We start from the raw sequence: 13,369 nt of genomic DNA, 5'->3' as shown, positions 1-13,369 counted from the left end.
TAGCCCTGTTCTTTTTCTCACCTGCACCTTTAACTTAATTAAGTCCATGCTTTACATGCCTCTCTCTATCCACGCTCCGTCCTCCGTGTTTAGTTCCAGAGTCCCAACGACTTCTCGCCTCCGTTTCGGTTCGGCACCGTCCCAAACGGGAGTACGGAGAGAAACATTAGGAACAACTATCCAGAAATGCACGGCTACATGACAAAGTTCCACCAGAGAAACGTCAACGAGGCTCTGCAGAGTCTCAAGGCTGGGTGAGAAAGTGACTAATTTAGTTTCATTGTATAACCGAATTTACAAAAAGATTTTCATAATAAAATGAGTTTAAAGGATCGTGTATATGTTTGACCTATATGTCTTGGCTTCAGGTATGTAAATATCTGTTACGTCAGTAGTTTATATGTTTAGTTATTTTGAGACCTGCTGCTTTCATTGCAGCAGTTGTGCAGACTTTCTTAAGGGAATAAAAAGGATGAAGCAGTTTGAACCGACGGTGATTATATTGTACTCACATATTATTTAAATTGTTGGGAGAATAGTCACAAAACAAATCGATGCTAAATCCCCTGTTTATGTCTTCATGTCAACATATTATAGCTGCATAACTCCCCCTCTTCTATCAAGTGTGCTTTTTCGCCAGCCTGTGTGCCAGCTCCAGCCTTTGGCAAACCAAGTGGAAGTCTATTACACTTATCAGCAGCTTAGTGCTATTTAGCAGGTTAATTGGAATGTTGTAGCTGTGATGTCTGACTCCTAAGCGCTAATTAATTGTAACCTGTCTCTCTCTTTCTCTTTCTTCCTCTCTCTCTTTTTCATTAGCAAACTAGACGCCTTCATCTACGACGCGGCCGTGCTCAACTACATGGCCGGCAGGGACGAGGGCTGCAAGCTGGTGACCATCGGCAGCGGCTACATCTTCGCCACCACGGGGTACGGCATCGCCATCCAGAAGGAGTCGCTCTGGAAGAGGCACGTGGACCTGGCCATCCTGCAGCTCTTTGGAGACGGTGAGACGGCGTGCTGTTCCCTCCACTGTTTTATTCATAGACGGCGCACAGTTTTAATGCCCCCGGCAAGCAGAGAGTCTGTCATGCATACAGCTGTGTTGATGTGATGAGTAGTAAATAACAACTCAACGATGGATGAGTTAGTCACCGAGATAATGTCGCATTTTCCTCAGGAAGGAACAGAACACGACTTCTTATCAAAAGCCTTGAAGCGAACATCAAAGGATAAGTCTGACTTGTTTCAGCTGTGATCTTATATTGTTGGCTTTGGCCACTGTTTTTCTTCGATCATAATAACCTTTTATTCAACAAGTTACATGGCAAGAACATGGCAACATTGCTAAAACAAAGTCTGAACTGAAACACAGTTAACGTATGATCTAAACCACTTTATTCGCAGGCAAAATTGAAACAAAACCACATCAAAAATGCCCCCACATTGTCATCATCATTCAAATAGTTCTTGTAATAAACATGAATTATTCCCAAATTTGCCTCTCATGTGGCTTAGTTTATATACAATATTTTCAAGAATCTCTAAACTCAGGTAAGACATTTTTTCTGTGTCTACGACCACAATTGTGGTGATTAATTGTCTCCGCAAGTCAAAAGTACAAGTGCGTCAACTCTCATATATATCAAGAACAGACAGAAAAGGTAAGAGAGCTCTGCTAGGAATATAACTCAAGATTTAGCTCCACCCTGGGAGCCCTGTGCTTTATGATCACGCTTGCTTTTTATGGGAGATCGTCCAAGCTCTCCGGGGCTCGTTCTTTTGAAACGCTTCATTCCTGTCAGCTCGAGCTGGAGCGTTAATGAGTCAGAACAATGTCAAAATGTCCAGTCCTGACCCGCGTGGTACACGCTCTACGGTTTTCAAGCAAAAAAACTCTTCATCAAGTCCAAATGTCTCAGACAGCTGCTGCTCACTTAGTTAATCGACTACAACCGTCAAATGGTCCCGTTTTGATATACAGCTCAACGCAGGATGGAAGTTTTCTGTGTGTTCGCTTGTCTAAGTTTGCGTGTGTGTGTGTGTTGTTTCTAGTTGGTTTGGGCAGAGTCCAGCATGTTGTGAGCATCCTGAACCAAGGGCCCTCGGGGGCCCGCTATAGTGCGTCCCAGTTAGGGGTGCCAGCATAGCTCCTGGTGTATTTCAACACCGTGTGTGCATTAGTGCAAGGGCTGTGTGTGTGTGTGTGTGTGTGTGTGTGTGTGTGTGCATGCGCACGTGCGCATGTGAATATGGGTCAGGCGTCTTATGTGTGTAAGCAAGATTATGTGTGCGTGTTATGGAGATAAAGAGATTCTGACAATTTATGACAAAGGGTTTATTTTTATCAACCTACATACAATTCAATAAGAGTGTTATGTGTGTATTGGTCCTTACTTGTCGATTATGATGACATTACGATATGTTATATTATTTTTCACACATATGTAAGACTAGTTTGTGTGTGTGTGTGTGTTTTTCCAAGAGCACAGGTGTGTGTATGAATATGGGTCTGCTCGCAATAAAATCACCCTGTGCCACAATGTAAAACCATTCATACAGGATCCGAGCGGCCCTGTGTGGCCCCTCACAGGATTTCAATGTCACTTTGCCACGCCTCGCCATCCACTCCCCTCCTGGTGGCCTAGAAAGCGATCTGACTCACGTGGAGAGCCCAGTGGCCTGGTACGAGGGCTGGAAAAGGAGTCTGGCTAGTCTGAGGCAGGCCTGAGCGAAAAATATGTCACAGCTGTCGCGAAAAAAAGGAAACAGCAGTTTTGATCAGATATAATCAGATTCGCTATTGGATGGAAGTTTTTCAGTTGTTCACAGAACATGTTGAGTTCAATGACCCTCTGCCCTTAAAAGCAATGATAGACCTGCTGCATCATTCATAAACACCAGTCATGAATGATAAAAGTTTTCTCTTTTTAACAACAGCGTTTGACTCCAAACCACTTTAGTCAGTCATCTTTTGTGTTCATACTTTATAGTTATTAGATTATGTAAAGTAACTTAAAATGAGAACAGTGGAAACATGAAAGATTAAAATATGCAATAGAGTTTATGAGCTGATGGACAGAAGAGCTGCAGGCAGGAAGGTTTTATGCAAGTCTCACTGAACTTTTTGGGATTCAAGTCAAACAACAGCTGAATTGTTGAATCAGTTGACTCTTCTAATGTCCTTTATTTTATTTACATTTGCTTTCATTGCATATTTTATGAAGGGCCCCAGTGTAGGCTATTAATACAGGTCCTAGTGCACGCTAGTTACTAGTTATGAAGCCCAGACCATTGGGCCCCCGTCCACAGTTCCCAGGTCAGTCTATAGTTACACCCCTTCTTGCATTATTGTCTAAAGAGCAAGGCACCATATACGGTCCAGGAATAGATTTGGGGAAATATCTTTATTTGCATTTTGGGGTCAAATTAAATAAAAGGATTAAAAAACCCTCTCATGTCTTAATGGTAAATATTAGGCTACTGCCAGCAGCCGATTAGCTTAGCATAGCGTTAAGAAATAGTTTGCAAACAACACCCATAAGAAGTGAGTGAATATGTTACACACTGAATGATGACAATTTCCATTCAGTCGCCAGATGAGTTTTTAATTCTGTGAATACAAACAAAAAGACAGTCTGCCAAACATACATCAGTGAATATCTAAATACACTGCCGTTAAACAAAATATAAATCCTAAAATGTGATAACTGTCCTTTTCATTTATCGGCTTCAACAATTAACCTGCTTCTCTTAAGAATTACAGCCTTATATGTCACTGCCATAAACATGAAAACATCAGTGAAACCATCTAAATACAAACTGTAATTAGGTTAAACAAAATATAAATACACAACCTAAAATGATTACTTAAAGTGAAAGCAGGTTAGTTTAGAAGTAACACAAAGCGTTTTAAATTATAATAACCAGAAAATAATGGTGTGGGGGACAAGTTAATAACACACACTAATACATTAACAATTCTGCAAATAATTGTAGCCATTCAAATGTCCAGGGTGCCACAAATAGTTTAATGTCACAATAGTTATTTTATGGATTAATTGTTATAAATTATAACATGTTAATTAGTGAATTTAGAGGTGCTGGTATATTAATAATGCAAGCTGTTTCTCCCCCATTATCAGTCTGTATGCTAAGCTAAGCTAACTGCCTGCTGGCTTCACATTTAGTATACAGACTTGAAACGGATACTGATTTTCTCATCTAACTCTGTTGTCAGTGTATTTCCCAAAATGTTGAACGTTTGATTTGACATGTAGGTTTTAAAGTAAAAGTCTAGTATCGTTAAATGCCTCGACTCAACAGTTTTTGACTAAACACTGACTTGCTTGACGTAAATACATACAACATCCCAATTTCTTCCTCGAAACAAGAACAATCTTAACTCAATACCAGCTTATCATTTTTTTTCCCAGTATCTTCAATTACCATCCTCATGGTATTCATCAGTGGAGGGAATTTGTTCACTTGTCATGGACATCGCTTTTTACAGTGTTGTACACTGTCACATCAAAACGGCTGCAAAATGGTTGCATTTAAGTCACTTTCTCAGCAGTAGTATAAAGTAGTGTCTGCTGTGTGATATTGTCTGTATGTTTGCCTGCTTGTTTCTGTGTCTGTTTGTGTGTGTATGTGTGTGTGTGGTGCCTCCTCCTAAGTTTGTATGCCGTGGAGCTTCTTGCTGATGCTCAGAGGCCAGCGAGTGCTCCGGCGCAGGAGTCGCGCTGACGTGCCGCGACAACGGCTGAATGTATGATTAATTAAGCCAAGCCCGTTCTGCCACAGTCGGCTTTGATAGAGAACAGCTCGTGGTGAAACAGAAGGTGACCCACAAAAGAGCCCAGAAGCTCAGGGACCGGCATCAGACGCGCAGACACACACACACAAACACACACATACGTGCACATGCATACATACGCAAACACTTGCAAAGAGGCATGCTTACATTGAACAAATGTCTTTAACGTATTGTGTGGTAGATAGAAACACAATCATTAAGAAGATCAATGTGATGAACATGTGACCGATGGTGAGTGTTACTCTTTTCCAGTCTGCAATGAAGCGTAATGCAAAATTCAAGGCTGTACTTCACTTCTAACTCCCCTGACCACCCCCCCCCCGCCCCTTCCCACCGTCTGCCTGCCATCTTCCCTCCTCTCTTCTTCTGTTGCATCATGTCTCCATCCCTCGTGTCCTCCAAACCCCGTCCTGTTATTACATCATATCCCTCCTCTCTCCTTTTTATTTCACATTCCTTCCCACTTTCTTCATTTCGATTCCCGTACGAATCATAAAAACACTTCTCCACATGTCGTCATCGTACACCCTACCCCTCTGTCTTGTCTCCTTTTCTTCTCTACCATCCTCCCTCCCCTCCCCTCCCCTCTGCCCATCTTCCCCTCCTATATCCAGGTGAGATGGAGGAGCTGGAGTCCCTGTGGCTGACGGGGATCTGCCACCACGAGAAGAACGAGGTGATGTCCAGCCAGCTGGACGTGGACAACATGGCTGGCGTCTTCTACATGCTCGGTGCCGCCATGGCGTTGTCGCTCATCACCTTCATCTGTGAGCACTGGTTCTACTGGCAGCTGCGCTTCTGCTTCATGGGCGTCTGCTCCGGCCAGCCCGGCTTCGTCTTCTCCATCAGCAGGGTGAGGCAGGGAGGGGAAGGGAGGACGGGAGCTAGGAGAAAATTACCTAGTACTTTAAAGCTGATATCAAAGTGAATTACTGAATTATAAATATATCCATCTATACAGCAACACAGAGTATTTACCACTGTTCGAGACACTCCGCTGAAAGATTTGCATCAGCTTTCCACGGCTTCTACTTTTTAACAAATGTCCTGATTGCCAGTAAGGACTGTTTGATACAGAGCCAGCACTCTGGAGCTGATGAATTTCACCTCAAGCTTGTGTTTTCAAGCATCAAATCAAGCCCAGCAGTATCACAGCTACTAAAAACATGGTGAAGTCCACGCAACCTTTAAATGTTTAAAATGAGACAATGTAACGTTGGAAAAAAGAAAGATCACATTCTGCTTCTCATGTATGGAAAGTCGCATTCAGAAGCAATAAAACACATTAGTTCAATATACTCACATGGTTTGGTATGACCAGTAGATTTTCATTGTTAATACTAGCTGATGAACTTTAGATCCAAATTGCTATGTGCCTGATAATAGGGAGTCATCTCACTGACTCCTTTATACTTGTGCTTCTGCTACACTGCTTCTCACCATTCACCATGATCTTGTAATATTGGTAAACCATACCCATATGATAGCAAAAGATAAATCCTGATTATATTGTCAGTGCTCTTTCAGTAAGAGTACATTGTTTGGGTTAGTCTTTTCTCCATTGGGATGAAAGGTGAAAAAGAAAGGGGTGAGGATTTGAAGAAAGGTATGATAAGTTAAAGGATAAATATAGAGAATGATAATCAAAATATGTTTGCAGAAGTCAGCAACTAACAACTTCACTTCACCTCCATTGTCTTCTATTTGCAAAACATCCAAAAAGTTTATATTTCTCCAATTTACTACTGCGTCACCGACTTCTCCTTGTCTGTAAGGTCACCTTCATTTCCTCGTTCAAGCCCTACTTCATCAACGTTACTGTCTGTATTTTCTCTGCTTTGTTCTCCGAGGCTTTAGAGATGCTAAAATTATAAATGAGCATGTAACCAATCCAAACGGTCACTTCCAAACCGATATAGGAGCTCTTTTTTTTCCTTTTTGTTTTCGATGGTTAGGCCTGTCTGACGTCCGTGGGGTAAATATTTACAAAATGTTGAGCCAAAATCAATATTTCACTCAACAAAACTCGACCACAGAACCGGAGAGGGTAGATTACTGGGTCCCGGGAGACCAAAGTCACCCCCGAGGTATTTGATTTGCATTCCAATTGTTTTGACATGGCTTCGATGTAATTCACTGTGTGCCTCTGAAGGTGAACCGCTGCAGGCTAAACCACGTGGCTAATTTACAGCACAGAGCCACACACTGCTGCCCCACACCCCCACCCCTTCACATTTGATATGCTGCTGTGGTGTTGGAGTTGCTTGTGCCGAGGAAAGCAAGGCTACGGGGGAAAAAAACAAAAAAACATTTTCCCCCTCTTTTTCTCTAATAATACGCTTCAGTGCCCAACTTTGATTATTTTGTGTGGTGTTAATTTTACGTTGTAGCTGTCGCCTTGTTTATGCTCGTGTGTGCGTGTCGGCGTCTGTTTGCGTTGAAGGAGCATGAAATATCAGTTGCCTAAATGTCAGTTGACTTCTCATTTTCAAAAAGACATGCTGCTTGGTGTTGTGTTTTTTTTTTTTTTTTTGTTATTACATCATTATAATTTGTACGAGGACTGGATCTGAAAGCAATTACGCTTTGTGTAACATCCAGTTATTGCTCTCATTTACAGAAATTACCTCTGTCTCTGCTTCGATGTGACAACATAAATGAACGCCAAGTGTCCACAAATACAGCCAGATGAATCAGTATGTTAAAATATTCAGGGGAAATATTCACCGAGCGCTCATTTGCATATGTAGCAGCGAGCTTGGGCATTGCGAAACAATAGTGGAAATTACGGTTTATTATCTTTCCCAAAAATTCTTGGCCACAGCCTCACATTGTCTCCTTCTCATTTAATTGAGTGTTTTCTTTTCAAGTCTTGGCCGTTTCTTCCTTTATCCCCCCCTCCCCTCCTCTTTTGCTCTGCCACTCAGATTGATTCCGCTTTTTTAATTTCACAGCATAATCCAATAAACTTTATTGTTATTGCGGCAATTAACATTTAAGCTCGGCAGTGTAAAAAATGAGACATCTGTCACGGTTGGCGCGAGTCACGTGGCTCCGGTCATGGCTTCACGGTCGGTTAGCTTTCCCGCTCTGCGGTGGGGGGGGCCCAGCGGCTTTGTGAAGCGGCTCTCCCCTGGCTACCTGCTCCTCCAGGTCCCACCTGCAGCACTGAAACAAATTAATTATATTGATTTAAAAAGCCTCTAATGGCTTTAGAACAGTAAATGTATTAGAGGCTTAATCACTCCTACTTCTCACAGCCCTCACATCACATCATGGCAAGGTTCATTTGCATTTAGCACCATATACTTACACCACATGCAGGCACTATTAAATTATGAGCTGCAGCTCAGCTGTACAGTAGGCACTCCACAGCGTACATAGGGGCAGCTAGTTATTCGTTGATTTCCTGCCTCTCTGTTCCAGTGTAATCACTTATAGATTTTGCTATGATTCCCCCGGTGGATTGAAAATTCTTAGCAACCCTCGGGCCACAGTTATTGCTATTCACACATCCTGACCAAATAATCAGCTACAGTAGCGCCGGGCCGGCAGCAATCTGCCAACTGTTACATTATGTGGGCTTGTGGAGTAGACAAAATCTGCTGTTGAATACGAAGCAGCAATCACTTTGTAAAATGTCCAAGATTTGATGCACTACACTATTAACTTCTTGTTGCGATTGTGTGCACTTGTGTTTGTGTGTGTGCCTAAAGGGAAAAGCTTAAAAACCACACAAACATTCATCTTCAGCTTTCTCTCAAACGCAATCGCTGCTAAATGCAACACAACTTTGCCGTTCATAAAGCTCCAACCCTAAAAGGGAGGGTGACATCATCTTAAGATAAAGGTGGATGCTTCCGGAAAAGTCGGGCCAAAGTGGGATGCTGTCATATAAAAAATGTCATGGGAGGGAAGACGTGACAGATTTGGCAGCAGGTGGAGTGTAATCAAGACAATAAAAGAAAGAAAAACAAAAAGATATGAAGTGATGACACATTATATAAACAGGCAGATGGAAAAAAGAAACACAGATGAGACAGCGAAGGACCAGATAAACATTGAAAGATGCTTCAAAACCCCTGAAATATCACGCAGGTGGGCGTATACATTTGTCCTCCACTTCCAGATCCGAAGCCCATATTTCTGAAATGCATGTATGAGTCCTTTTGAATTTATGTTAACCTCTCTCGGTTTTCAGCCATTGTCAAGCTTTACATACTTGGCTGTTAACAGACTGTGAAATTGAACGAAGTAATCACCTATGAGGGATGAAGGCCTTTTTTTTTTGCTGCAATGCAGGCTCTGTCCATGTCGCTAATTAACTAGCCGAGACGAGGGGGTAGGGAAAGGAGAGCCGAGGGTCAAAGATGCATTTACGTGGATAAAAGGAGGAGGTTGGGAAGAGTCTTAGCTCAACAGCAGAAAGGATTTGACAGCCAGCTGACCCCCTAACCTCTTGTGATGGCCTCGGCAGTGGCGAGCAGGCCGGAGATCAGCGGATCTCTGATCTTTGACAGCGACCAAAAGCTTCCCTTTATTACCAAAGTCCTCCGCAGACGTCCAGAAAAAAATGAGCAAACTCATTGTTCTGAATTGATCTGATCCTTTACCGTCCCCATCCGTCATGCCTGGTTTGCTCTCCTCTGCGCATCCATTTTTATCTGAATATTGTATCGTACATCACTGAATGCAAATGGTGCCGTTTATCTTTCTGTCACTGCAACGCTCAGCCGCCGTCTCCTTGGCGTGGCCTTTCTCCTTCGGAGGGGGATTGTGCCGCGGCGCTGAGTGGTAGGGGAACCAAGGTGTTTAATAACTGCCAGAGGATATTGTTCAGCTGAATTCTAATCACATTGATTACAGGTATTGACCAGTGGGACCCGGGAGGGGGTTTAGAGCCTTTGCTTTTATCAATCATCCACCATGCAGCCACAATGTCCTCTCTGAATCTTCATACTGTATGCTCCCTTGCACTGTCTCACTTTATCTCAGCCCAGTTGATATACTACATGCTACTGTCTATAAATAACATGTAACATCTGCTTTTACTCATACTTACTTACTGTATTTATTGAGCAAGGTATTAACAGCATTATCAGAAAGAACTGTACTCATTTTGCGTCAACCTCGAGTACAATGTTATTGAGGAGTAATGGTAGAATTGGCCAAATGTTCACTCTCTAATGCTTCCTCTTGCCTGTTTTTCCCCTCACAGGGCATCTACAGCTGCATCCACGGGGTGCAGATTGAGGAGAAGAGCAGCTCGGCACTGAACTCCCCGTCAGGCACCATGAACAACACCCATTCCAACATCATGCGCCTCTTGCGCACCGCAAAGAACATGGCCTCCCTGTCGGGGGTGAACGGCTCACCACACAGCGCGCTGGACTTCATCCGCCGGGAATCCTCGGTGTACGACATCTCTGAACACCGGCGCAGCCTGGCAGGCCACTCCGACTGCAAGCCGCCTTACCTACCGGAGGACAATATGTTCAGCGACTACATCAGCGAGGTGGAGAGGACGTTTGGCAACCTCCACCTGAAGGACAGCAATCTGTACCAGGACCACTACCTGCACCACCACGGCTCAACGCTCGGGCTCAGCGGACCGCCTGCCAACCGTCCCCACAGTTTAGGGAGTGCAAGTTCTCTGGAGGGTGGCATGTTCGACTGTGACAGCCTGGGCGGAGGGGTGGCCCCTATTTTCACCACCCAGCCCTGCTCAGCACTGACCCACAGGAACATGAGCAAGTTTGACCTGCTGTCTGGACAGACTCCTCCCTCAGGACAGAGCTTCAAAGGAGGGCTGCCGGACCTGTACGGGAAGTTCTCTTTCAAGGGAGGCGCCTCGAGTTCCACGTTTATCCCGGGGCACGGCTACTGCGGAGGAAGAGGAGATGATGAAGGAAATATACGGTCCGATGTGTCGGACATTTCCACGCACACAGTGACTTATGGAAACCTGGAGGGTAATGCCAAGAAGCGGAAACAGTACCGCGATAGCCTGAAAAAGAGGCCGGCCTCTGCCAAGTCCAGACGGGAGCTGGACGAGATCGAGCTGGGCTACAGGAGGAAACCCTACCACATCAGTCACCACCACTACCACGGCCACCGCTCTGCCTCCCCACCACTTTTGCCCCCTGAACGGAAGAGAGGAGGAGGTGGAGGAGGAAACAACAATGGGAACTCCTATATCTTCAGAGAAAAGGAGAGCGTTAGGGATTTCTATTTGGACCAGTTTCGTCCCAAAGAGGGCGTCCCTCAGTGGGAACACGTGGACCTGACAGAGGGCCCTGGGAGTAGAGACGGAGGAGTGGGGACCTGCACCACCCTGGTTCCAGTGGATGACTTTCTTAAGAGCAAACCCAAAAAGCCAGATTCAAAGACTGGGGGAGGATCTGGGCTGGCAGGGGGAGAGTGGGAGTGCAGGAACTGTCGGGCTAGCGGGGGAGGACTGGGCAAGCAGATGTCCATGCACGGAGGCGGGGGTGGTGGAGGGTATGGTGGTGGCATTAGCTGCGGGTCCTCGGGAGGCGGAGGAAACAGCCGCCCCAGCTCTGCGACCTGCATGCGCTGCGAGGGCTGTAAAAAGACAGGAAACCTCTACGATATCAGCGAGGACAACAACCACCTCTTGGAACAGATGGGGGGAGGGCAAGTTGAGGGAGGAGGAGGTATGGGCGTAGGCCCTCAGTCTCAACCTCAGGGCCAGCAGAGGAGGAAGAGTGGAGGCTTCGGCAAACCACTGAGGCGGCAGCACTCGTATGACGCGTTTGTCGACCTTCAGAAAGAGGAGTCGGGTGGGATGGGAAGTTTGATGGGGGGCCTAGGAGGTGTCGGAGGGATGGGTGGTGTAGGTATGGGAGGGATGCTACCTCCACCCAGGAGCGTCAGTTTGAAGGAGAAAGAACGATACATGGAGGGCACCAGCCCCTTTGCACACATATTTGAGAGACACGGGGGCTCAGAAAGAGAAAGGGAACGAGACAGGGACCCGTTGTTTTACGGAGGTGAGGGCCAGAAAGGACACGGCTCGCCATTCGGCCTGTTCAGAGGCGGCGATGGCCTCCACCGCCGCTCCATCGGAGAGAGAGACATGCGAGACAGGGATAGGGCTTTGATGGAAGGAGGAGGTGGGGGAGGGTTCTCTTTATCCAAATCTCTTTACCCCGACAGGGTGAACCAAAACCCCTTTATACCGACCTTCGGCGACGATCAGTGTCTGATGCACGGAGCCAAACAATACTACATGAAAAAGCAACAGCAGCAGCAACAAGTTGCCAAAAACAGCCGAAGTGACTTCAGGAGCCAGATGAGCACGACTTCGTATCTGCCGGCGTCCGCCACGGCCGGGGTGATGTCCAACGTGACCCCCCGGTTCCCGAAAGAGCTCAGCCTCGGTGGGATGAACCACCACGGCTCCATGCTGGGGGTCGGCCCCCCGCGTCCCTTCAATGGAAGCAATGGCCATGTGTACGAGAAGCTCTCCAGCATTGAGTCTGACGTGTGAGAGCAAAAAGGAGAGGAGGCAGAGGAGCGGAACGATGGCAAAGGGAGGAGGGGAGGCACGTAGTGTTAGGAGATCAGGGATGATTTTAAAAGACACTGTCCACACACACTGCAACCCTAGCCCATATTGGGACAGCACGATGAGGTAAGACAGGAGAGAGACTGGGAAAAGGAAAGTCAGAGTAAGAGGGAAAAGAATACCCTGAGGAGATGTGGGATGTTAACCCTCTCTCAGAAACGGCCAAAGCTACTCTACTTTAATGTCCAAACTCAGTCAATCAACGTTCCCCAGCTCCGAGTCCCTCACTTGATCCACCAGCGAGGAAGAAGTCAATGTCCTTGGCTATTATCGCAGAAAACCGACACCTCGTCTTGATATCGGACGTGTGAGCCTGGTGCGATGTGACGGCCGTCTGAAAGCTCCCGCTGAGGAAGGACTGCGAGAGCGGACGGCCCATCTGCCCCTGTGTCACCGCGGAAAGGAGACATTGTCACGTTTCACAGATCAGCGACACAGGAGATGACTAGTGCCTCTCTCTCTCTCTCCCTCTCTCTCTCTTTCTGAAAGGAGACAGCCCGGCCCTGTCCATCTCCTCCCCGTCCTCCACCTTTCTCCTCTTCCTCCTGCCCCCCCCTGCTCCTGCTCCTCCTCATCCCTGACGCCAAAAGAGCTCATCTTGTTTGCTATGAGAAATACAATCATGAATGATAATAAGATATTCTTATAGGAAAAAAAACACAGGGTATAAGAACAACAATAATATTGATAACATTGTGAATAACAAAGACGTTAGTGCTGATTATGATAACACTGCTTATGATATCACCGAATTTTTTCTTGTTTTATGTTCTGTTGGTATAATATTTCACTACTGTTTTAGTATCTGTAGTTGTATCCTGTGTGGCAGCAGGAAGGTTGCTCTAAGTTCAACCGACAAGCCAGAGAGACTGAAGTCCTTAACTCCCTTTTTTCTTCTGTGTTCTGTAGAATATTTTACTCCATGCTCATACATTTATTTGCTCCTTGTGGAAAAACCG

General features: G+C 45.6%; 1 protein-coding gene across 1 annotated transcript in view; it reads left to right on the top strand.

Annotated features, from left to right (window-relative positions):
* grin2ba (glutamate receptor, ionotropic, N-methyl D-aspartate 2B, genome duplicate a) overlaps positions 1-12,332 on the top strand; it is an 80,119-nt gene extending 67,787 nt beyond the window's left edge. Inside the window, exons 11-16 of the mRNA XM_054607748.1 lie at positions 94-254; positions 820-1,007; positions 5,434-5,672; positions 10,038-11,480; positions 11,517-12,088; positions 12,140-12,332. Of these exons, the coding sequence (XP_054463723.1) occupies positions 94-254; positions 820-1,007; positions 5,434-5,672; positions 10,038-11,480; positions 11,517-12,088; positions 12,140-12,332 (2,796 nt within the window). The remainder of the gene's footprint in view (positions 1-93; positions 255-819; positions 1,008-5,433; positions 5,673-10,037; positions 11,481-11,516; positions 12,089-12,139) is intronic.
* Positions 12,333-13,369: the final 1,037 nt, after the last annotated feature.

Source organism: Anoplopoma fimbria, chromosome 11 (genome assembly GCF_027596085.1).
Source record: "Anoplopoma fimbria isolate UVic2021 breed Golden Eagle Sablefish chromosome 11, Afim_UVic_2022, whole genome shotgun sequence".
Classification (NCBI taxonomy): domain Eukaryota; kingdom Metazoa; phylum Chordata; class Actinopteri; order Perciformes; family Anoplopomatidae; genus Anoplopoma; species Anoplopoma fimbria.
Note: the sequence above shows the minus strand (reverse complement) of the source record. Positions and strands in the feature narration are given on the sequence as shown.